The sequence below is a fragment of the Aptenodytes forsteri genome, unplaced genomic scaffold (assembly GCF_000699145.1).
Source record: "Aptenodytes forsteri isolate BGI_AS27 unplaced genomic scaffold, ASM69914v1 Scaffold231, whole genome shotgun sequence".
Lineage (NCBI taxonomy): Eukaryota > Metazoa > Chordata > Aves > Sphenisciformes > Spheniscidae > Aptenodytes > Aptenodytes forsteri.
Window position 1 is genome coordinate 1,366,217 of NW_008796046.1, and position 26,137 is coordinate 1,392,353.

The 26,137-nt window shown below is 40.7% G+C and overlaps 1 protein-coding gene across 1 annotated transcript in view; it reads left to right on the forward strand.

Annotated features, from left to right (window-relative positions):
• UVRAG (UV radiation resistance associated) overlaps positions 1–26,137 on the forward strand; it is a 102,354-nt gene that overhangs the window by 71,007 nt on the left and 5,210 nt on the right. Inside the window, exon 14 of the mRNA XM_009286117.2 lies at positions 14,799–14,890. Within this exon, the coding sequence (XP_009284392.1) occupies positions 14,799–14,890 (92 nt within the window). The remainder of the gene's footprint in view (positions 1–14,798; positions 14,891–26,137) is intronic.

A 26,137-nucleotide genomic window follows, 5' to 3' on the forward strand; every position in this document is an offset into this window, starting at 1 on the left:
ACCTTTTGTTTTGGTATCCTTGGTCAAATATAGCGGCTCTTTATAGTTCTGCCAAGGGGAAATTCCATTGTGAAAGCAGTGTGAAAGCAGAACAGGTAGATTACATGTAGAAATACATCACAAAACATCTGTACTCAGGGGCTGACTTGATCTAGAAACCTGAGATTGTTTGAATCCCTTGTGTGTTCCATTGGAGGCTGGAACTGTTGAATTTAAGTAGCTTTTAGAAGATCTTACGGCTTCTTTGAGAGAAGCTTCCAGATATGCTTAGTTTATGTGAATGTGTAAAAATAATTAAGTTTGGATGGAGAGTAAGCAGCTGCCTCCTATTTCTAGACCATCGCAACCTGTGAGGGAATCCTTTTAAGGCCCAAAGGTGTTGGCCTTAATTCAAGGAACCAGGCCTCCAAATTATTCTGTTGTGAATAAATGCTTAATACCCTCTGGCTGCTGTGGGAAGATGGGAGGTGTCTAGGAGGAACAGTGCTGACTCTACTGGAGCATTGAGAGAACGCTCAACGCTTGGGTCTCCCATCACCTTAATTGAATCATTCGTGCAAGTCTTGATCACTGTGGGTGAGAAGCAAAGAGCCCAGAAAAACTTGTATCAACTTAAAGAAATACTTGAAAGGATGTTTATAAGCTTCCCTGGTTTCACAGATGTATTTTCTTTTTTTCCTTTCACAATTACCTGGAGTTCTGGTGGCAAGGAGAAACGTGAGTGGGGAAGAATTGAGACTGGGTTGATATTAAGTAAAATTACTGAAATAAAAACTCTTCTAGGGATAAAGTGGTACTGTTTTGTAAAACAGCAGGATAACAACGATGAAAACCACATCTTGCACTCGGGAGAATTCAGCTGGAATTAGAAGCAGCTCAGTGCTAGCTTGGTAGAGCATTTATTTGGAGAAACTTGCTTTGCTGTTACATTCCGAAGTCAAAACAATGTGTGTTAATTCCGAGAGTTCATAATAACTTCCATCTGTACTTGAGCACAAATTGTTTCAATCCCCATATTTTCTGTTTGTAAAATTGAATCCCTCACGAAGTTCACAGAGTAGCTTTTTATGTTGGATAATATTAGGTAAGACTATAAATTTCCAGTTAAGTTTTCAGCTCTTTGACTCTAATGAGCATACAGATACGTTATTTTTTTCAAAGGGAAATTAGTGACTTATGTCTAATAATATCAACCAAAAAAAAAATAATCACTGTCATTCCATAGCACTGTCAAAGGTGAAGCACAGTACAGTTGCTAAAAATGGAGTGAAGTGCTCAGCTCAGCTCTCAAAAGCGTTAGGCACTGGGAGATCATTCAGTAGGTAACTGGCCCCACAAACTCTGCAGCTCCTAAGTTATGGATGTGTGTGGAATATCTGAGGGAGGCGAGGGTGTAGCAGGAAAATGAAATGAACTCTTGCGTTGGTTCTCACAGTAGCGGAGTTGAGATTACACCGTGAAAACCTCCTGTTATAGCGGATGAATATTAGGAACTCACGGAAGCGTTGTGAGGGTTTTTGTGGGCGATAACGCGCAGCACGGGCAGGCTAGCATCTCTGAGTTCTCATCCCTCTGAACATAATGCATGTGGCACACAGCTCAGCTAGGGCATAGACGTGGTCCATGCTAAGCTGAGCTCTCGCCAGTCCTTGAGCAGTGGTCTTGGCGCTCCAGGTTTTTTCCTCTTAGCTCTTTAAAATTATTTTTTTTTAACCTGGGGGGGGTGGGGGGTGTGTGTGTGAGAACGCAGTGGCTTTGAGTTTCAAATCTTAGGCCTGTAGAAAGAAAGAAGCTTTATTGCTGCTTTACTGGCTGTTTTTGCTATCTCTTTCCTTCATTCCCAGAGCCTTGGTTGCTTGGGCTTGACTTTAGTGTATGTTCTTCATTACATATGAAGAGATGATCTTATTTTAGTGACCATCCTTCTTGAGGTGAGTCCTTAGTGAGCACGCACGGTGTCACTACTAGAGAATACCTGGCCCAAAGTTGTCTACAAGATGATATTACAAGGTTTCTTTCCTGCATTGGTCGTTATTTCTAACCCATGCATATATGATGTGTAGCCATTGAAGAGAGCGTGACCATCTTGTTCATTAAACTCCCAATTCCTTTAGGTATTGAAGAGGTTGTCTCTTGCATGATACTTGACAGTCACTATTCCTCGTCCGGTTGCAGGATTGCTTGGAGAGGAGATAATTGCTTTGTAGCTGTAGAGTTAGTTTCTTCTGGTCCCGGTCACAAGGGGATTTACTGCAGCATTTTCTTGCATGGGACAATCAACTTATTTGCAACTCTTGAGTATCAAATGATGACTTAGTATTTCGGTCAGCCACCGAAGGGGGTGGAAGTTAATTTGTCTCTTGATCTTCTGGATTTCTTATTCTGAGTCTCAGCCCAGCTTCCCTATAGAACTATAGACCAGAACTATGATCACTGTGAGACCCCTTTGAGTCTTGTGGCGGCTGTGACCTTGGTCACTACCTCCATCTGGCTTTAGTGGACGTGGCCCCAGAAATGGTGGTGTTCTGTCCTTGCCTAAACTACTGGCTCTTGAAAGGAGATTCGCAAAACAGGGTGTCAAATGAATTTGGACTGTTCTGCAACTTTTTAACCCCCTAGGGCCAAGCTAAGGAGTGAATGTGTCTAGTCTTACTCCAGTTCATCACTGGGGTTTGTCAGGGAAGCTCTGCAGCTGGTGGCAGTCAGAGCATACCTTCCCAGGCATCGCATCCAGGTTTTGTGAAATTTTTGATTTGTTACGCTGCATGAGTTGAGGTTTTTTCTGTTCATGTTGAACGTGTGCTCACGATTGCCTCACAAGGCAAGGCTTCTCTTCTGATCCAGCCTTGATTTGTTTTGTCAGACAGCCGTTGAGTGATGTTAGTCTGATTTTCCTATTCACACTGGCATGATTTGCTCAGCCCTGGCCAAGGAATAGTTCTGCTTTCATCTGACAGTCATTAGCAACAGACAAACTTTGCTATTTGACATGAAAAAAATGGCTCAATCTTTTGTCAGTTCCCCCAAGGATGTTTGTTTTCACATCAGTGCAATACAGATCCAAGCAAGTAACTTGTGTCTAGCCCTCCTTTCGTGTGTCCAGCGTCGCTGTGTCCACATGGTGGCAGGCAATGTTTATGTGCTTTGTGTAACCTGCTAGAGATGTTCATCAGCCAATGCTGCTCTCCTGGGAATGGCGCTTTTTGTTTCAGTTACTTGTCTAATGCACGAGGTAAGTAACATTCACAGAAGCATAGAAGGAAAGCAAAATACTTCTTGATGTATTTTAGTTGCAGTCAAACTGATATCTTTCTAATAGCTGCATGGAATAAAAGTTGAATGCTTATATACTAGTGCCATATGTAAGAAACTGAACTGAAATTCAGCTCTTAAATGTGAAATGAGGCAAGATGTTCAGTTTCTGGCTCTATTAGACTATCAAACATGTGAGAAAATCAACTTTATAATAGAAACTATTAAACTTTTCCATGGGAAGTTGAACGGCAGAAATGTTAGGACTAGAAATTTGTTTTGGCAATAAACACTACCGAGCAGAAGTGTCTTTAAGAGTTCTGTGGGTATCGGTGTAGATGCAGTGGTTATGACCCTTTGAGTGTAGGATACTGTGACTCGCACACTACATCTTTTATGAGGCCCCTAAACTAAGATCATAAAACATGCAGCTCAGAAAGAATGCACTGTCTGAATTTGTGGCCAATTTAACTGCATTGGGAAAAGTGTTCTTGAAAGAGCACAGGTTGAAGCTGGAGTTGAGTCCTCATCTTGTAAAGTGCCAAGCATTCATTTTAATGTTAAGAGGAAGGGACTGCACCTGAAAAACCACAAAGTACCTTCTCCAGCTGCGTAGAGCCAAAAGCTTTTAGGAGAGGTTTCATTCCTGAAAGTCTCCTAGGGTAGCAATGGGCTGATACCTAGCCAGATCATTTAGAATTGGGGAATTTACATACATTTTTTGCAAACTTGTTGGAAGGCTTTCTTTTTTTCCTTTCCTATCACCCATGCCAAGATAAAACAGGTTGAAATGAGACTGGATTAGCTGTAACAACAGTCACCCTTTCATTCAGATGAAAGCCTGCCTAGCCTTGCCTGTAGGCAATCCGTACTGATCAGCAAAGGCCAATGTTAACTCGCCCTGGAGGAACAGGTCTTGGCTCTCCAACCTGTACTGATCGCCGCATCTGCAGCCTGAGCCCAGGCAGCGCTGGAGGCTGTGCTGCTTGTTCTGGGTGCAGAGGGTACAGAGCAGATGAGCTGGGGTGAACAATGTGGTTGGGTGGAATAGGAGAGGTGGCATCACCGGCTGTGCCTAGAGTCACTTCCCCAAAATAATTTTGGGGACCACCCCCTGCAAGCATGCTCTGTGTGTTAGATCACTTGTGTACTATGTAGCTGTCATCGTCTCTGTGCGTTAACTCTTCAGTCTGCTAAGTTTTTTTTTTTTAAAAAATGAGTATGTGTTTAAAAGAGAATCAAAATTTAGTAATCAAAAGGAAAATGGACTCCTGATATAGTTAAGCTGACATAAACACGTGTGATTTGCCAAGTTAAACTGCTTTGTGGTATATATAAGCACTACATTTTGAAATTGAAAGAGAGAGGAAAGTGGGAAGTCTGTTATCAAGCCATGGCACAATGTGTTAGTGTAGGAAAAAGATGTAGTGTGTAATTTTGCCTAATGAGTAGGGTGTGTGCTCTGGAAAGAAAGCTTGACTTTCAGATATGAAGTGTTAACACCTGTGGAATTCATGGACCTCATTTGTGAACCCTTCTCTTCCTTCAGGAGCCTTCTTGCTTTCTGCCATGTTGCCGTCTCTTAATGGGGAGGAAAAAAAATCATGTTAAAATGCACAGCATTTCCTGGAACCTCGCTTGCTTTAATGCGTAAAAATTGCTCTTATCTGTCATTAGCAAGCAAGTGACAAGCTGTGACTTTTTTTTTTCCCCTGAGCTTCTGTTATTTTCACTTCTCCATCCACCCACATCCTTTGTTCTTCTGTTGTATAGTTTAATATGTATGTTTTGTGCTCCGTGAGGCAGGGTTTATCTCATACTTCTATGCATAGGATTTGGCACATCAGGGCACAAATCCTGTTTTGAAAGCTTTGGGTATGACAGCTACTTAATCATCCATAAATGCCTTTTAGGCTTATTATATACTGCGGTTGAAGTTTAGAGCAAGTTGTTCTCCAGCAAAAGGAATAGAAGTGTCTGATATGTATTGGCTCATTTATTTTTTGATCAGTCCAGAACGCTTGGAAATCCAGAGCTTTAAAGTATTTTGTTTTTCAAGAGACTGGAAATACTAAAGGGGCTAATGTATCTTTCTTTGCTGGCCTTGTGCATAATTCATGTGAATAATTCTCAAGTTAATATTGTGTAAATAGAAAAAAACAGCTCTGGTTCAATTTAGCAAATATAAGTTGCTACTTGTTTTCAGGAAGGCCATTGCTGAACAGACCTTGGTTTAATGCTCCCTGACCTCAGCTTTTAAGTTTGAAATATCTGACATCATATGAGAAAAGATTTCCAGTATTGGTGTGTCTTCGTGCCATTTGGTGTTCACTGAATGATGGTGTTATCCTGATAGGAAGCAAGCCTTACACAGGTTAAACTATTGATTCTATACTCCTCAAATGAGAGGTTTTCCCATTTGATTTAAAATCTAATCTTTTTTTTAGAAGTCAATCTCCTTTGCCCGTTAAAAGTAGCATAATGGATACTTGGGAAGCAGTTCAGCGTAGGTGATCGTGGGGCTGGGAGCTGAGAATCCCCAAATTCTTCCTATATTTAGGCTCTGTGGCATGGGCCGAATCACTTGCTCTTTGAGTAATGCTTTCTCAAAGCAAGAGACTTTTTCACTTGAAGCAGCAGGTTTCACAAACCTGGATGAATGCTTTAAAAAAAACTGCCAAAAGCTCAATTGTACCCATTTTAAAGTAAGGGCTTTCCCAACATAGCATAAAAGAACAAAGAGCTGAAAGACTTTGTGTTTGCAGTACCTAATGGAGCGCATTGTTCGTGCGCTCTGAAACAATTCTGCAGGTTCCTTTCCTGCAACATCTAAAGGTACAAGGTAAAGCTAGACTGATGCCAAATGGGAAAATTGCTTGGTATTGGAGGGGATTTATCAAAATAGGAAGGTAATGAATAAATGTAGGAGGAGTGAGTAGGACCATATGCAAATTTCCCAAAACTCATTTGGAGACTTTATTATATCGCTCTGAACTGTCATTGAGGGATCATAGAAACACAGAATAGTTTGGGTTGGAAGGGACCGCTGAAGGTCATCTAGTCCAACCCCCCTGCTGTGGGCAGGGACATCTTCAACTAGATCAGGTTGCTCAGAGCCCCGTCCAGCCTGACCTGGAATGTTTCCAGGGATGGGGCATCCACCACCTCTCTGGGCAACCTGGGCCAGTGCTTCACCACCCTCAGCGTAAAACATTTCTTCCTTAGATCTAGTCTGGAACCTCATTGCTAGCAGAGAGAAGTTCACAGGCTTGGGTGCAGATGTTCATCTGCCTCCCGAGCTGATGGCATAGCACTGGTGCAGCCATGCAGCCTTTCGGCCTGGCTGATGAGTTTGGGCTCTGTCCTATATTCACTCGGATTTCCAGTCAGGACAAGGTGGGTGAATTCACTGTACCTACCTGTGCACTCCTGAGACTGTTGCCCTTTTGGTGTTTGTAGGTAAAAAGCAACCTTCAGATGTTCTCGTGCAGTGCAAAAATTACACTTGGGGAGCTAAATGCATAAAGAAAACGTCATATTTAAGATGTAGGTACAAGATGTTACTTGTCTTGCTCCTTCTGGCTTTTGCACATCTGACCTTTTGTTCTCTGCCTGATGTAATGATTTTTAATACAAAAGTTCAGGATGAATGAGGTCATAGGGTAAGTGTGCCCATGTCTTATAATCCAATAAACATCACTTTGTGATACCGAGGCGTTTTAAGAAGTTCTGACCTGAACCTGGAAAGGTTATGCTGTATAGTTTCATCTCATCAAGCTATAATGCAGCAAGACTACAGCCGAACAGTCAACATGGTTTTAGTTATTTGAGTGCTTCACTGGGGAAGGGGGGAAGCTTTTCCGAGGCCAGTAATTGCTCTGTCTTCTCAATTGCTCTTTTTTTAATGTTCTTTCTGTAAAACGGTCATGCTATACGAGAGGCACCTTTATGGGCAAGGGGGCCCATATATGTTATTTTTATGACGAGCCCACTAACCACCAAATTTTACAGGAATAGTTTACTTATGTAAGTGGCTGTTTCCCCCAGCCTGTCTTTGCCGATGGTTTCCCATATCCTTGCTGGGACACCAGACTCGAACCATGAAGGCTAATGTTTGAGGCCTCTCTGGAGGGGTATTGTGTTTACTCTCAGGAAGGGTTTCACGAATACGAGCGAGAGAGTCCTGGAGGAAACGCGGCTTTTGGCTCATCTAAATGTTTAGTTCTACAGTGTGTTCTGCATGTACTCAAACACGTACTCCTATTTCCTTATTTTCTTGTGGTCTACCTCCAATAAACACTATTGCTGTGAAACCAAAATCCAGTATTAAACATTGCCTATTATCACATTTCAGTTTTAAAAATTAGAAGAAAACTACTTCATAAGCGTTTGGCAGAATATTACAAGTTGCTGAGCATTAGCGTCCAGGCTGCTGCTGTGTTTGAATAATGATCAGACTTTGTATTTGGGTGGATGTGAGGGGAAGAAGCAGCTTAATATAATTCTAAGGCAAATCAAAGAAGGTAGAAGGGAATTTGATCCGTTATCAGATGAGAATGTAGTTTCCCTGCTCACTGCTGAATCACTCCTGTACTTAGATTTCATGCATGAATTTCCCCTGCCTTTCAGATGGAAGCGAAATAAAATTCTCTAGCCGTCGAGGAGAGGAAAGGAAGACAGGCTGTTCTTGGGCTAGCAAGAACCAGTGGGTGAGGAAAAGCTGCCATCTGAATTTGATGCAGTTAGTAAGAACGGAATCAGTTAGAGCTCCATGCTAACCTAATGTGTGTAGACACTTAACCATAACGTAGGGATCAAAATTTCCTAACTGTAGCATTGACTGCCTTGGACCAGTGACTTTGCAGCATCTCGACTGTTGGTTATCACTGTTACAGATCAAAGTAAGAGAAGAGGAGAGTATCTTATTGATAGCAGCCTCTGCCTTGTAAATGGGGGGGAAATCAGGCTAGTTTAGACTAAGCCTGTTTTAAAAATAACAGTGTGATTGCAAGCAGCCTTTGAAGGGACAGCATAAAATGGAATTGTTATCTCCCGTTACTGCTTTGATTGCTGTTTGTATGCCTTATTTGTTATTGCTAAATCAAAATTGTGATGGGAGTCCTTTAAGATGGCTTTAATGAAGGCTTTTTTAAGTACGCTGGGTCAGCTTGAGGAACTTTAAAGCGTGTGCCCAATGGATTAATGAAGGACATGGGTCTTCAAGGATGTTGATGTAACTTGTTTTTCTTGTTAGTTTAGTACTCTTAGAGGAATTGCAAGTTAAACATCTGCTTTTCAGGGTGCACCTCTGAACAGCATTGAAATCCACTTGGGAGGAGGAGGCAGGTGTTGGCATATCAAGATACGAGTCAGCATTTCCATAAAAATAGCTGTGTATTTGAGCACTTCCTCTTGTTTGGATGAGGGCTGTCACTACTGTGGCAGTCTTCTATTTGCTCCTTCTGAAAGCAAGATCGAGGACTTAAAGACTTGTTATAATCACAGTAGTCGCTATGTTGCTTTTTTCCCCTCTCCTACTTCCCCAAGAAGCTTAAAAAAAAAAAAAGCCTTGGTTAGATTTACTTCCAAACTGTGATAGATGTGTACTGACAGTCTTTTAAATATGAAAAATAAAAATGAATTTTAAATGTTGAGTTTTGAGATATGCTATCTAAAGAGCTGATTGATATCACAACGAGTTGCGCTAATGTTGCAGCTTAAGGGTTTTTCGGTAAACCCACATAGCTGTTCAGAGCTAGAACTAGCTAGATTTAATGTAACAAAGGCAAGCAACGTGGTAAGAGTGCAAATAATCTAAAATTTTATAATTCCCCCAAAAGGTATAAACACATACAACTGTTTATATAGCAGCAGGCATTATTTCACTGATCCCCCAAGGTTGTTTATATAGCAACAGGCATTATAACAACACTTTCTGTTTTCATTATTGCAGTGCTTAGTCATCTGAATCCCAGCCAGTGCTCCTTCATACTCTGAAAAGTCATCCAGGATCTTGTAAAACAATTAACTATGTCATTTTATTAAAACTTGCATTTTATATTTATGTCCCAGCATTTGACATCCTCTGAAAACCTTATGTAAATGCTTGGCTTCTAACCAATACTGCAAACTTGATTGAAAGTACGCTTTTGCTTCTATTTTTGTTTGTGGGTTTTCACACTTGTGGAGCGGATGTCCTTTTAAATGCTTGATGCTATCAGGAAAAACTCCTCATTTAACTGAAAATAATTCATAAATGGCCCTTGACTGCCCTAACGGTACATGAGCTCGCACAGTGTAGTAGTGGGCTGGGTCCACCTCTTGTGTAGGTACAGACGGTGCTACGACATCAAGGACCAGTTGCCTGCAGTGGAGACTAAGGGAAGCGCAAAACTGCTGGGGGTTTCAGTGCAGACTCGAGTATTATGCATGACATGTACTGAAGTGGCTGGTATTTTGAACTTTATTAACGTAGTCTGAGCTGTAAGAATGCTTCCACATGTCTTAGAACAAGATGGAGATGGCTGGGGAAACAATATGGTAAATGATGAACAGATGAGTTCAGAATTGGAGTCATTCTGCGCTCCCAAAAAAGGATATTCCAGTCAAGGTACTCCATGGTTTCTGGCTGGAAGCAAATATATACGCTTGTATACCATTAGTCATTAAATACTGTTACAGGAATTAGTATAGGAAATGGGCTATTTTTCTTTGCACATAAATGCAGGTTATTGTTATTTTTCTTAAGAGGCAGCCCCTTAGTGGCAAAAGCCCCAATTTTGATCTTGGGTGCAATCTGATATTACCCAGAAATAGAAAGATGGCTAAATGGTTTCTTTTTAAGCCAACTTATTTGAAAAACTTTAATAGTTCTAGTACTTCTTATCCTATGGACTTTATAGGAGAGTAACTGAACCTTTGCAGGTTTGTATTTTAATTAGTTAACAAATGAGGTAGCTACACTTGTCATGATTTGATGAATGAGTGTTTTTATCGTGGGATTGTTATCTCTAGGAAGGTGGCAAGCTTTTATGTTGTCTGACATGATTTTAGTTAAGTATAACAGTCTAGTTGACAAAATAAATTACTTGGAAGACGCTTGGATGGCAGGAGCGCTGTAGAGATGCTTGGGGTGGAGCTGATTCACTGCTGAGGGCAGACAGCTTCCTTCCAGTAGAAGTTCAAACCGTTGCACAGAAGGAAATGCAGGTAGAAACTGGAGCAACTGAATATTATTTCTTTTTTTTTTTTCCTCTTCCTAAAGTATCTAAACCAATTGTGCCCGGCTTGTTATGAGGTAACTTTAATTTGTTTGTCGTGCCTCACCTACAGCTAATACTGTGGTTGTGTTAGCTGGAACAATTTTCATAATGTTGGATGGAAATTAAGTGTTTAAACATTTTATTAGAAAACTAATGCAAGTTTTAAGAATAAATCTATCTTTCATTCTGAGAACCGTTGTTTTAAATGCAGCTTATTTCAATGTTTATGGTTTTCTGTGATGTTGGAATAATTAGCAAGTGTAATACAAAATACCCACTCGTATGATAGGCTGGTCTCCTACAGAGGTAGAGTCGACCTTAATATAAATTTGATCTCCTCTTTCTTCAGATTCTTCCGTACAGGTACTTCCTGAAATTGTCTTAGGACAAACAAAAAACTCAGATTTTACAAAAGCAGTCTAGGCAGTTACCTGCTGACAGTGATAAATACTGTCAGTCCTCTTTTCAAAGTCTTTTCATAATGCTGAAATTCTTAAGTTTATCACACTGGATTTGTAGCGTCAGAGGTTGGGATACAAGTTTTCTGAGAAAGAAATCAAGTCGGATGAACCTAGCTTTGTTTTCTACAAGCCTGTAGAAACATGAATATGTAATATATATTTTTTTCCAGTTACAGTTTACTAGCCACTTCTTTACATCTCCAATTAAATAGCTTTCATAATGCTGAAATTCTTAAGTTTATCACACTGGATTTGTAGCGTCAGAGGTTGGGATACAAGTTTTCTGAGAAAGAAATCAAGTCGGATGAACCTAGCTTTGTTTTCTACAAGCCTGTAGAAACATGAATATGTAATATATATTTTTTTCCAGTTACAGTTTACTAGCCACTTCTTTACATCTCCAATTAAATAGCTTGGAATGATGTCAGTTAACACAGAAGCCAAAGCAACAAAGTACAATAAAATGTTGAAACTTTCCTCTTTTGGGGATGAGTAAAAGGAATAAATCTGTGTAATTGAAAGAAATTACAAAGTGAGATTTTTTTTTTCCCTCTTAAATGTCAGTACCCTTAAGTTATTCTGTCTTCAGCTGTTCATAAAATACAATGCATCTCATCTGCTACGCTTGTTTCTGTGGAGTAAGTGTTGCTAGTGACTGGTACGAGAGCAGACTCGGAGTCCTGTCTGACGTGTCTGATGTCTTTAGCTTACTTGTTTTCCAGTTCGTGTTTGCTACGTGGTTTTGTTCAATCAAGTAACATTTCACACAGCACTTGGGAAAACAAAGCTGTATATGGGAGCTAAATGTTTGTAAGGAAATAGCAATTAATATTTTATTACTTGAACATCATTAGTGATTTACTCACAGTCCCATGGAGAACACACGGTCATAAATGTGAACGCAAGTCTCGGACACTTGTTCACTCAAATTAAAACAGGCGCATTTTCTTTGGGTGGCCGGGTCTGTAATATCCTGAAGGAACAATCTAATCTTTAAATAAAATGCTGCTTTTGCAAATGATACTTGTTTCCTTTGGAAGCTTAGTGTGGGGCGGGTGGAGATGGGTGATGTTTAATAGCAACAATTGAAATGTGAACTCGGTTTCTTAGGAGAATCAAGACGGCACACGGTCACCTCTTTCCGCTTTTGTTTTCCTACCCAGACGTCACGTTTCACTGCTCTCTTTCTTGCCTCTTTTCTCTTTACATCTTCCATAATGCTGAGCTCTATCTTTAAGTTCCTTTTAATTCTCATGGGCAAAGCAGCTGTCCTCTCCCTACATTCTTCTCTCTTTAAAATCGATTTTGATGTTAAAGGGTACTTGTGTGAATCCTGTTGTAACAGGTCACAGGTGATGGTTATTACTGTTGTTCAGTGTCTTGCTATTTATTGGATGAGGTGGAGTAACTATCCCAGTGTGTGTGGTGGTGGCTGTTAAAAAAATATTAAACTTAAGGAAAGGTGTATGAGAAATGCTTGGTTTGGGGGAAAAAACCCAGTCCTTACTAATGGTGCAGCGTTGTCAGAGGGTAAGAGCAGGAGGAGGAAGAGTTCAAGTAAAAGAGAAATCTCTTTTCTCCCCCCCCCCCCCCCCGCCTCTTCAAATGGGAAGTCATCTTTCCCCAGCGTGGTTCTCTCATTCAACAGAGGTAGAGAGATTTCTTTTTTCGGGTATGTGAAACTGCTGCAGACCACTGCGAAGGAGGAGTTAACCTTGTTGCATTAATGCGGAGGTGATTTTGGAACCAGACTAAAACCTGGGAAGTAACTCATGGCTCTGATGCTTTGGCTGATTTTTTTTTTTAATTTTTTTTTTTCTTTTCCTGTCACTAGAAAACAGGTGAGTTTTTCAGTGGCTTTTGGGAGCACTTGGAGGTTTGTTTTGTAAATACATTGTTGTCAGCTTGTATTGATACAGACACATAAGGCAATAGTGCTTTGTTTTTAAGCTATTACAAAGCCAAAATAGAATGCAGTTTATAAAGTTAAATTGTATTTTTTTTTCCTAGAGGTTTCACAAAACTTACATCCTAACTTTACTTACTCTGCATCTCTCCTATTTGCAATATGAAAATGTGTTTTAGCAGAAACAGTGGTTTTGCTCATATTTTGATACAAGAGTGTCTCGCATTCTTCTGATCGTGGCTTTTGGAAATAGAGAGATCCCTTAATCCAATTCTTTTCATGCTCTGAAACTTTAGAATTTTAGGATGACTATAAAAAGGGGTATTCTATGAACATTTGATTGTAGTAGGAGGAATAAACATAATGTGTTTGGTTTTTTCCTTTTTTTTCCTCTTCATTTCTTTTGCCCCAGGCTAGTTCTTTGGTTAACCGAATCCACTGTAATCCCATCAGGAGAATGTGGTGATCGTTTAGTAATTTATATTGTATGGTTGTCTTAATCCAGGTTCTGTCATTGTAGCAGAAAATATGAATCCGAGCCCACCATATGACTTGACTGTGTCCATATGGAAATAATAAACTGTGTAATAAATGGCCTCCTGTTGTACAGTGCAGTACTGAGGATGATTTTCTTCCAAAGCAATTTTTCTTTCTAAATCTCGGACAAGCATAGAAATAATTCCCAATTTCAAGAGTCGTCTTCTGTGAAAAACTGATTGGTCCATTGTTTGGGAGAAGTCAGAAATCTTTCCAACTTAGAGGATACTTGCCTATACCTTACTTTCATGAATTATGGAAACAGGTGTGTAATTCTAAAAAAACGAATTTAACTTTGAGTGGGATTGTTCCGTGTTTCAGCAAGTAGCTCTATCAGTATGGAATTTGTGCAGTTACTGTATGTGTATATTGGAGGCCAGCTGTGACTTCTAGAGAGTGTTAACATCCACTGACAGCTGCGTATCACGTTGATATTGCTTCATTCCAGTAGTCTTAAAGATTTTGGAATTTAGGGATTTTTTTTTTTCATATTTTAACCACACAAGGGATAAATTTCCCTGCAAAGTTTCCCTGAAGTTTTGAGATTGAAACCTGAAGGAAAGACTTTTTCCCTTCCGTGTGCCATTTTCTTCGGAGGTATTTTTAGTTTGGGGACTTCTTAAATAAGTGGTTTATAATTACCAGCAGTGACAGTTATGTCATGTGTACCTCATTTGATAATCTGAGGGTAAAAGCAAGTTGCGGTTTGCGTGGAGTCAGTGTATTGAATCTTTTCATTTATGTTTGCACCCACATAGGAGTTAATACTTGGGTTAAAGTAGGTCGATGCTTGAAGCCTTTCTCTTAGCTACAGGGCATTGTATTTGAATGCTGGGTTTAATTATGAGAATAATAGCAGCAGTTTAAACGTTGATGTAAACTGTAAAAGGAACACAGATTTAGATGGGTTGTGTGACAGTGTGTATTTTTACTAGTTGATATTGCTGTAATAATTCCACTCCTGATTCCAGCGTCCATTGATACGTTCAGGATGACACATGACCCTTGCGCACAAATAGATGTTTTGCATCGGTGAATATAGAACACTGCGTTGAAATTTGGTCTTTTCACTTAATGGCTGTATTCTTACTAAGCTGTGCGGCTGCTCTCCTGTTACAGATTGGAAACGGAAAAAGTGTAATGAGGTTTAACAGTCAGATTGACGGATTATTTTGCCACTGTTCTTGGGTGGGTTTTGCTAATAGGAGGTTATGAGTATTAAATGGAACATTTCCTTAAGGTGAATAGATCTCTTGAAACTGCTTGATTATCGTACATTTTCTTTGAAAACCTAGTAAATTAACTGACCATAATGTTATATTCATTGGAATCTGGGATTTGGAAAGCTGTGCTAATTTTAGTTTTTTTCTGTTCTTGTAGCTTAGATATCAACATGGGCTGAGTACTCCAGATCTAAGGCAAACTCTTCCTAACCTGAAAAACTTCATGGAGCTTGGGCTAATGGTTAGATGGTAAGTATTTTTTTGTAATTAAAAAGAGGTGGATGCTACAAAAAAGTTAGCTGTAAAAACTTTTCACAAACAAGCAGCTCCTCTTCATAAGAGTTAAGCATGCTTGGTGAAGATTGAGACTTCCCCAAAATACAGGCCATGTAAGATGTCCACAATTTCCTTCTGCTCTTTTAATATCATCCATGTGATGGGCCCACAACTCTTCTTGTGGGAGTGAGGGGGCGGGGGAAGACTGAAAAGCAATGTTCTTCGCTAAAGGGAGGTGAATTAATCATTCCCTTAAGACTGTATCTAAGGGTTGGTAGCAGATGCACCTTCTGTATTACGATAGTCCAGGAGGGTAGAAAGGTGTAACAGAACAGGTCTTAGCCTGGTCAGTACCTGGCTTCCCATCTGCTTTGAATGTGTAATTCAGGTGAGCTGCATGGGAATCTGTGAATTATAATCAGCACAATTTGTGTTGAGTATAATTGCTGCTAATGAAAATAGCTGTTGCATTTTGAGTGTTGTTGCTAAATGGGAAGCTACGTTAATGAGTAACTGAAGGTTATAGTAACCTTCCAGGGAAATTCTTGATGCTTCTGCTCTGATGCACTCTGGAGGATTCAGACTCACTCTCTGCTGTCTGTGTAGAAAATCAAAGCAGGCTGGTTTCTATGTTATAAGACTAAAGTTAGCGTAGGCTTATCTTGCAGCAGTTGTTTGAGCATGAGGCTTGACCGATTCTTCTTAAACCCACTGAGATGAACTTTAGAAATGTGGAAGGTGATTCACTAGCAAGTGTAATTCTACAGGTGTTAGATGCTTTGTATTCTCATTTTTTATGTTGAGTTGTGTGCGCTCATGCAGCCTTACCAGTTAAACAGCAGCCTTGCCTTAAACAGTTACTTTGTCCTGCATTCTCACCTCCATTCTTCGGGTGCCTGAATCCCACCCAAACATAGCGTTGTGCCGTTTCAGGATCCCTAGGTTAGTTATTCACTGCCCCAAAGTTGCACGGGTCTTGTGTGGTCCCTGTGTCATACCTGGCCCCGTGCAGATGCCCTGGATACTCCAAGGTATTGAAAATACCATCCAGTGTGACCTAACCCCAGCAGGTTTTGCTGCCAGATGCTCTGGTGATGGATATGGACTCCCTCGCTGCTTCAATTGATCTAGGAAATAATTACTTTTGGCACATATTATGCTAAATTGAGATGAAAGAGTGCTTCCAGTCTTCCTAAAGGAAACTAGTTCTTCCTAATAAGATAATGAACTACAAAGCACTAATAGCCAAACCTCAATATTTTTGGACTAGTATATGGCTTTTAGGGGAGACTCAAAACGAAGCTTGAGCTAGTTTTTAAATCTGATGTGAAATGACACTAAACATTGTGGCACTGGCCCTTCTTTAACAGTGGAGTTAAAGCTTTCTAGCGCTATTCACATTATATCTGAATTCCCTTCATGTTAAACCAGCAGAAGTAGCAAAACCTCTCTTAGTGTAATGCAGACTAGCCTCTTGCCATGTTCTGCATGACAGGTAGAGAGGCAGCGTAGCACAAAGTGAATTTTTCTGGTGATGGAAATACTTTTCTGAAATTAATGCAGCAAAAGCGTTATGTGATAAATAGTCTCAGGCTGAATAACAGCAGGCAAACTCTGCTCTGATTTTAGTATTCCAACAGGGTTCTTATTGCTGTAGGGTCCTAAATTATTATTATACTATTATAGACCCTACTTATTATAGTAGGGTCCTAAAATGTTGCTAAGCTCTGAAAGTCTCTTTCCCCCCCGCCCCTGCAATATGTAGAACATGGGAAGAACAACACATCAGTTCTAAAGACAGTGTGTGACCACACATCCTTTTATGCAAAAAAAACCCCAAGCTTTTTGTTATTGCTCCATTTGAAAAGCAGGCTTCAAACAGGGTTAGTGCCTCAGAGTAGCACAGCTCAATATATTGGACCTTTGGGACAAAAGTCATACTGCAGCGGATAACAGTGATGGAAAATCCTATGGGACGTTGTCCTGCCACAGCTATTTCCAGCCCTTATTTCTGTGTCACTCTTTGCCTTTGTTACCTTCCATTCCTATCACAGAAATGCTGATCAATGTGAACACTAAGGTAGTTTCCAAATTACTTATTTTGGGAGGAGAGTCTTGGCAAAGGAAAACAAATACAGGAGTAGTAAAAAGTATCATCTTTGAGCAATACTGTAAAAAGTGTTTCTTGATGGAAATTCAACTCTGCCAACAAAACAGTGGAAGTAAACAGGCCCTGAGAAAAGGAAGCTCAGTCCCTTGTGCAGTTTTATTCTGTCAGTAATTTCAAGCACAGCTGAAAAGATTCTCCCTGCTTTTCTTCTTATCCTTTAGCAAGAGGCATAAAGAAAAGCTTTCTTCATCAGGGAAAATATTATCGTGCGTTTTCATAGAATAGAATCATAGAATCATTGAGGTTGGAAGAGACCTCTAAGATCATCGAGTCCAACCGTCGACCCAACACCGCCACCGCCACGCCTACTAAACCATGTCCCTAAGCGCCTCATCTACACTTCTTTTAAATACTTCCAGGGATGGGGACTCAACCACTTCCCTGGGGCAGCCTGTCCAAGGTTTAACCACTCAATGGGTATTTTAATGGTTTTCATGGGGTATCCATCACCGTGATGTAAAAGTCCTAAGGTGACGTGTGGTCCCCTAAGCAAAGCTGAAAATGAAGGGCCAAAATACCTAAACCGTGACTTCTGTAGCACTTGTGTGTACTCACCAGTAGAGTGGGAGGGGTACAGGTCGTGGATGTCTCCTTCAGTCTTGAGTAAGCAGAGGTGAATGACTCTGGCACACGTTAAATGGGAATCATTTTCAAAGCGTAGGTATCTGTTCTTACCTTCTGGTGTGTGCTGGCTTTGAACTGATAATGGAACCTTTAGTTATGCCTTAGAGGTTTTGCCATCATACAACCAGCATGGTTTTTTTTTCCCTGTAGGTGATACACAGTCATTAGCAAGACAAAACACATTTTTTGGCTGGATAATATTTCAAAACATGTAGGAATATTAAGCATAGTTCTCCGGGAGTATCACGTTCCCTCCTTCCCCCCCATGAACGTCTATGCCTCATTTCCTTCTCACCTCCAAAACTTGTGTGAATAGTTGTTCATTTTTAACTTTTATTTTTAAGGCTAATGATTCTAAACAATGCTGCTTAGTACTTCCTAATAATATAAATGGAAATGAGGCTTTACAGGGAGTCTAGCTCAAGGGGAAAACTGGCTAGACTTTCATAATTGGGCATTGCAGTTGAGCACATACATAGCAGAGTACAGATGCCCACTGTCTTGTGGATAATATCTGATTACATATATTTAAACAAGCATAAAAGCCACCAGCTGTTAAAATGAAGATTTGAAGGAATTTTTTGTTTTCAGGATACCGTAGGTGAGTCATCTGATACCTTCTGCCACAAACCGTAGTCAGTAAAGTATTTCCAGGTTATCCTTCATTTGCAGTATGAGAGCGGGAACATATGAGGCAATGATGGGTTTTTCTCTACCTACAGATTCACTTGCACTGCCTGGTTTGTTTGGTTTTCTTGTTGCTGGTCTTCAGTTTCCTTTCTTAGCACTGTAGCTGGGTTTTGCTGAATGTAAGTTCTGTCCAATCATAATCACACTGGTAAAAACCAATACTTACACTGTACTTCGTTTCTCTTTGAACAGGACTGGTTTTAACTCCTAGCCCCTGCGTTGTCCTCATATTTGCTTTCATTTAGAGACACCTATATTTCTCTGCAGTCTGGAATGGAATTGAATCCCCTAGTTATTCAGGGTAACTGAAATACATAGTTGTTTCATGCTTAACCTCTTTCTCTGATAAGCATCTGTTTAGATTTGTGTACAAAAGAGTTTCTTTACCCCTTCAGATTAAAAACAAACAAACAGAAAAAGCCCCCACAGCTTTTGTAGAAGAGCCCACCTATTTCATACTTCTATCAGAGCAATTTTGGCAGTTGTCTTTCAAGTCTCAGCTTTGGGCTTTCATGAACTCGGTTGTTCTGCCTGGAGCAGCCCTTGGCCCTGTTGAAGGTCTGTGGAGTCCAGTGCCTTTGCATCAAGGTTTAATTGTGTTGCTGCTGGATACCTCTGCCTGGTGAGATTTGTGTTGTTTTGGTTTCTCAGGCATGACACTTAAATGATTAATACGTGTTTTCACATCCCAACACACGTGATTTATTGCAGCGAGCTCGCAGGTCTACAAGCTCTGCTTCTCTCTTCATATCTCTCCTGGCACCTATATTCTGCTGTGTTTACTTTTCTTCCCCCTTACCCCCGCTGCAAAATATTATTTGTACTGTATGTAGATGAAATCAAGACAGATCTGTTGGTTCCCGCACACACTGTTATGGAGGCTACAGAACTGCAAAAACTTATTTTTTCTGATATCAAATCTGGACGTTGACTCTTAAGGTGAAAGATGATGAGCCAAACTTGTTGTTGATTTAGACCATCCCAGTTGTGGTCCCCCAAATCTTTTCTGTTTGCTTTTGGGAATAATTCTCTCCGTTTCCAGCTCTTTAGTCCTGGAGTCTCACTAGCTTCCGGAAAAGCAGCTCATTTTTAAGATTAGCTTTTGCTGATGCAGAAGGCCCTATGCAGTTTTTCTCTTAAATTCTTTTTCTTTTGAGTATGCAGTTTATTCCAGCTTTTGAGAGACACCAAATCTTTACTTACGCGTAGTCTGTACATTTTGAACATTGTTTTATTCCTTTTTGCATGTGCAGATTTATCTTTCACAAGTCAGGCTCTTTAGATCACGGTTGCATTAAATCAAGTGACTCTCTTTCATTTTCTCTCCTATTCTTCAGCTTAATTTACTCTGTGTAACTTTTGAGGGATAGTATTTGTGATTATTAATGGCAAGTAAAGAGCACACTGCAAACTTGAGCAGTCCAGTGAGAAGGAGATTTTTTTTCCCTAGTGAATAGATTAGACAATAGGCTTATCTAATGCTGGCAAATATGAGATACTCCTTTTGAAAGTCTTGTCTGTAGTCAGGGAGATGTCCTTTTGAGCCTGCATTTAAAAGCTTTACCCGAAAATACTTGCATGCCAAGGCTTAAATTTGTGTTTCGAAGGTATGTCTTGATTCATACACTGCTAGATTCAAGAGGAGGCTAAAACTTCATGTTTGAGTTAAGAAAACTCTGGTAGCTTAATTTATGAAGGTTTTTTTTTTTTAAAGCATATGTCAGAATTTCTTAGCTGCCAAAAGATGCAATTTCACCTTAACTTCATATTGGCAGCCTCCCTTTGCAGCCCTGTCACTATTGTGCGTTATTTAACCAGTAATCTCTAAGAAGGTGAGAAACTATTATTGCTTTTTAGCACAGTTGACATGATATTGGCTTGGAGCTGCTCTTGGAGCTTCAAACATTTCAGATGGCTATAAACCAACTTAAACACCTTCGTTTAGCGTTCTTACTGCCATGAGGTCATAGTTTGCAACAAAAAAGATCAAATGGTGTTTAAGTTATTTTTTTTTTTTTAAAGTATTCTCATACCAAAGAGCTGTAGCTGTGGATTTTGGCTTTCGGCCAGACAATCAAGATTTAGTATTTTGACCAGCTGTGATCCAGTAATGTTCCTCAGAGGAAACATTTTGTGGGGAGGAAAAGATACATATTTGAGCCTGTGAATTGTATTCTGTCTCTCATACTGCTTTACAGTTTCTCTGAGCCCCTTGCAGACGGATTAAATAATCACAAGTGAATCTGACTGAAGAAACTTTTTATCAAAACTGCAAATGGATTACAACCAGAATCTGTTCACTAAGAAAATAACTTTAGAAATGTTTGTGTCCTACTTCGATCGCTTTATCTCGCCTGTTTACAGCACGGAGTCTGTGTCTTGAGCCTTAGGTCTGTAGGAATGCCCAAATGGACTAATTATTGACTAGTGAGAACTCGTATTTTGGGGAGAAAACAGCTACTTTGTAGTTTTACTGCCAGCAAAACTGCAAGCTGAAGTTAGACTATTATGAATTGGCTTTTGAGATTTAGATGCAATTGAAACATTGAGATTGGTGATGATGTAATTGTCTCATCTATAATGTCCAATAAATCTGAGATTTCTTTTCTTTTTTTTTTTAAATTTGGAAATCCTGCTTCCTGATAGCAATTCAGGGTACGCCTATATGTAACCAGTTCTAGTCTGGTCCAACTTGATGACTAAAAGTCATTAAGGCCTGATGACAGTTCATCAGATCAGGTTTTATACTCCACTAGTTGCAGGCTGTTCTCTTTGGACAGGTGTCCACATCTGTTTGCTGTCTCAGAAGATTGACCAAGTAATTGTGGCTGGAAGCTGAACCAGCTCGACCCTAGTGATTCAGGTCAAGGTTGTACCTTAGAGTAACGGGCTACGTTCCTGCAAGCCAAACTCTTTTCACTAGTGACGATACCTTACAGTCTGTAAAGTTTCTGGGCAACTGGATGTTATTTTTCTGAAGTGACTTGCTTTTTTTATGTATTTTATTAGTTCCATGAGCTGTGAAGCTGATGAAGCATCTTTCTTTGGACTTTGCCATGATGCAATGCTATGAATTCTGGTAACAGTACAGCCTTTTCCTCAAGGAAAATGCAAATGGAATAGAGACCCTCCATCAGCTGCTTGTTTTCAGGAAGATTAATAGCAACCTTGTATTTCTGAGCTCTGTGCCTCTCCGTAAACGTTACTTTTGAACCAAAACCTCAGTTTGACTTCTCATCCTCACCTAGAGGGAGGTGATGGAACCGGAAAAGATCCCTTGAATTAACCTCTTAATCCACTGTACCTACAGACATTTTGTTTATATTTTACTTGCCTGCAAGACTATGACCATCATTCTACTTAAAAGTATACAGAGAGCTATTCATCTTCTCATGTTTGCCTTCTAGACACTCATCACTCAGCCTAAACTAGTTGCCTAGGCTGCCCCTGTGGTCAAGAAGAGGCGTCTTGAGAGGGTGATTGTCGCACAGATCATAAATGGCTCTCAACAGGGCATTACCCACCCTTCTCTCCAGTGCTCCTTTTCTTTCTCCAGTGACTGTGGAAGGAGCCTAGGCAATGACCTCTTAGATGGCTGATCTCCGAAGTCCTTCATGCATATTTAATTTTATCTTAATGCCTTAGATAATATTTGATAAGCAGTTAAGCCGTTCTTTTGACTTCATTCCTGCTTTCTCAGATTTGGGCTGTTATCCTTGTATTTATTCCTGACTGAAGCTAAACCCCTCTGTCATGGTTTAACCCCAGTCGGCAACCAAGCCCCACCCAGCTGCTCGCTCACTCCTCCCCGGTGGGATGGGGAAGAGAATCGGAAGAGTAGAAGTGAGAAAAAACTCGTGGGTTGAGATAAAGACAGTTTAATAGGTAAAGCAAAAGCCGCGCACACAAGCAAAGCCAAACAAGGGATTCATTCACTGCTTCCCATCGGCAGGCAGGTGTTCAGCCATCTCCAGGAAAGCAGGGCTCCATCACGTGTAACGGTGACTTGGGAAGACAAACGCCATCGCTCTGAACGTCCTCCCCTTCCTCCTTCTTCCCCCAGCTTTCTCACTCCTCCCGGTGGGATGGGGAAGAGAATCGAAAGAGTAAAACTGAGAAAACTCGTGGGTTGAGATAAAAACAGTTTAATAATTGAATTAAAACAAAATAGTAATAATAATAAAAATAAAAGAATATACAAAGCAAGCAATGCACGATGCAATTGCTCACCACCCGCCGACCGATGCCCAGCCAGGCCCCGAGCAGCGGCGCGGGTGGGGTGGGGTGGGGTGAGGAGCAGAGAAGGCCTTGACTCTGTGTCAGCACTGCTCAGCAATAGCTAAAACATCCCTGAATTATCGACACTGTTTCCAGCACAAATCCGAAGCACAGCCCCATACCAGCTACTGTGAAGAAAATTCTCTCTACCCCAGCCAAAACCGGCACACCATCCTATTCATATTTATTGGCAGCAATGGGCGGTTTCAGAAATCTGCCCACATATGTCTCCAGCAGCTTAAAACCTGGTTTTGCAGTCTTAGGCAAGGTCCATTTCATTGCATGTAGTTTAAGGAACCTGGCTGCATGTGCTTTTTGTTCTAATTCATTAGTTTGAATGCTTGTATGATAAATGAAGATCAGTCCTGCTTTACTGCCCTATGGGGCAGCCCTTAGGTACTCTGTTGACTGGGAAGTTATTTTGTAGATGAGGGAGATTAGCTTTGTATTGCTGCTACGTTTAGGCTGTTAGATCACTTAGTATAGATCACTCTGCCAGTTCAACTTACTAAGGAAGGGAAGAGGTTTTTTGGCTGCTGGACTAAAGAGGTGTTGTTCAGGCATACATAACGTGTTAGCTTGAATAGCCTTGTCATAACAAGCTCTTTAAAAATTCTCCTGGTCCTGCAAACTAATTAATTTCTCACTTGTTTGCCTGTAAGGCCTAGATTTACAAAGGAATTTAGGCATGTTTCTTTTTAGGAGGAACTTAAACTTACATGCCCACTGGAACAGCTTGCAAAGCTGCTTCTCTCGAGCTGATTAGACACCACAGTTTTCATGTTGGTTTACTCAGACACTTAAATTTCTGCTGCTGCTGCTTCTCTTTTCTGCTGCATAGAAAAGTTGCTGTTGTGCCTAAATTGGGCTGCTCAGTACTTGCTGAAGGTAATTTGGGGTTTGCCAATTAGGCAGTCTTATGCCATACTTAAGTCTTTGCCCTCTAAAGAGTCTGATCTAAGAGAAATGAATTTGAGCAAGTTTGAAGCACAGTCCAGCACAAGAAGTAACAGTAGCGGGTATTACTCATTCAGATGGTGAAAAGGTTTTGCCTTGGGTTTGATCTCTCCAAGAATTACTTGCATTTTGCACAGTGGTGTGCCTCTGCAGCTTCAGGAGCTAGGATTAAACCTGGGATTGCTTTCTACTCTTCTTTCCCTACGCATCCCCCTCATCTGAGATAGCTGTTACTCTTGTGAGATCTTGCCTCTTGTGCTGCAAGGTGATATGTTCAACAGGCGGACCCACTCCAAACCTGTCTGTAGCTGGTGTTCAGGCCACTGTGTTTGTAACTTGTCTGGACCCTCTTCTGACTGCTTACATTTCAGGCAAGAGCTTTTATCACTAAAATATTGTGTAAAGAGTAGATATCCTTGTGATTGTTTTGAGAAACGCTCATCTGGACTTAGATCCACAAGGTACAGCTTGAAATTTTTCCTGGATTAGATTTTAATCTCTTAAATGCCTGTCCCAGGGCTGTGGGTGGCTGAATAAAATCCAGAGAAATGGCAGAATTTCCTATTGTGCCTAGATCAGGAGATAGGAAGCCCTCACTGCTATACTGGGTGTCGCAGATCTGATGCTTTGGTGTCAAACTCTTCCCTCTGCAAAGGATACTCTACAGAACAGCTAACGTGCTGCGTCTGTGCATCTGCCATCTGTTGTACGTGGGGAGAAAAAAGTTACCCTTTTTTGTCTGTGCATCTTGCATTATTCTATCTGTTCCTAGTCTTGCTTTCTATTTCAAATGTGTGGGGCTCTTTCTCTGGAGTCTGCAGCCCTCCTGGGTTCCAGTTCAGCAGGAGTACATTCCTGTTTGACTCATCCCTGATGTCTTGATAGAAACCAAGAAGAATGATCTTTATCTTTATTGTTGCGGGGGATGTAATACTGGGATCCGTTCTGGGAATAGCCCTTTTCTTTTGGAAGGGGACGGCAATAAGTGGCCTTTGAGTTCGAAAAGGAGCTTGTATGAGAATGGTGTTCTCATACACCCCATCTTCTTTTTGAAATCCATACATGCTCACTATTTTAAATGGTATTAGACAACTGATTTGTCAAATAGGTCCAGACTTAAGAACACATCTTATACAGCTCATTCCACAGCTGCCAAAAGCAAGTGTGTTGCCCTTTGGATCTTGAATTGACAATACAGTACAAACAGAATAAAGCAAACTTCAGCAACAGGGTGTGTTTTCTTCCAACCTAAAATACTAGACTGAGCACAGAACCCGTCTCTCTTCTCTGCCTATCTCTTTCTTCTTGAGCCTCCTGCCTTTAGAGCCACGAGGTGATGGATCAGCACAGTGCACATATCCAAACTCTTGTAGCACCGAGCTCATAGTTCTCCTGCCTGGAGGCTCCCCCTTGTACTCCTCGAGACTTATGGCAGACTTAGGCTCCTCTTAGCAGCAAGACTGGTCCTAGCCTGTGCTTTGGGCTCAGTTTTGTAAGGAAGAGGGGAGGAATGAGGCCTTTCCTGCCCAGTTCCACAACACACAGCCGCTGCTTGGCCTTGGGACGTGCATCTTGCCATATCTCTTTGGTAAGGCAAGCAAATCACCATGTTGCATGCGATCTCATCCAAGTAGAAGGGAGATAATTCAGCTCTGCAACATCTCTATATCTGGAATGGGAAAGGCAGCAAAACCTTAGATATCTTGCACTGAAAAGCACCATCTACTTAATTGCACAGTGTCTTGTAAGTTGAACAGTGATCTGTAGTAATCAGTTATCACTTGTCTGTGAGGAATTAGTTCACATAAACATAGGATGATGCGCCCTTGGACCCAGAGAAGTGTCTTGGGCGTTTTCTGGCTTTGTGAATATATGTGCGTCTTGGAATTTGGGTAAACTCCTGAAACTTACCATTTAATTGTAAAGTTTCTGATAACTCGATACAGAGCAAAATACCTTGTTTTGCTGTTGAAGCTGAAAACATAGCACTCTATTTTATTTCCTGTGCTTTTTCTTACGGAAGATTCAGCAAACCTAGAGGTAATATGAAAAAGTTTCTTATCTAAGATTTAAGATAGACAGAATCTAGTCAAATAAATAATACCGAGTATTCATTTATTTTCTGAATTGAAGCTGAAAGCACTAAGCTGGGGGAAGGGGAAAACAGACCATCCCCAATATGTCTGCAGTGCACGTTCCCTAAGTAAAGTTCACGAGTGTCCTGCCTCGGATTCTTGTGTTTGCCGTATTACATCATTTTAAAAATGAATGGTCGATTGTGTAGGGGTTGGTTAAAGTCTTTTAAAGTCTCTGGTCAGTAAGGGACTGAGGGCTAGTCTCCAAGACCACATATACAGCGCTTATTAGCATCTGTGGCACATACTGCTTTCTGTTTTACCACCTCCATTAAGAATGCTCCAAACAAAGCTGCGAATGCTATGCAGAGTTTGCCTTAAAAAGGTCTGAAACAGCAGTTGAAATCGAAGAAGAAAGTTGATGTT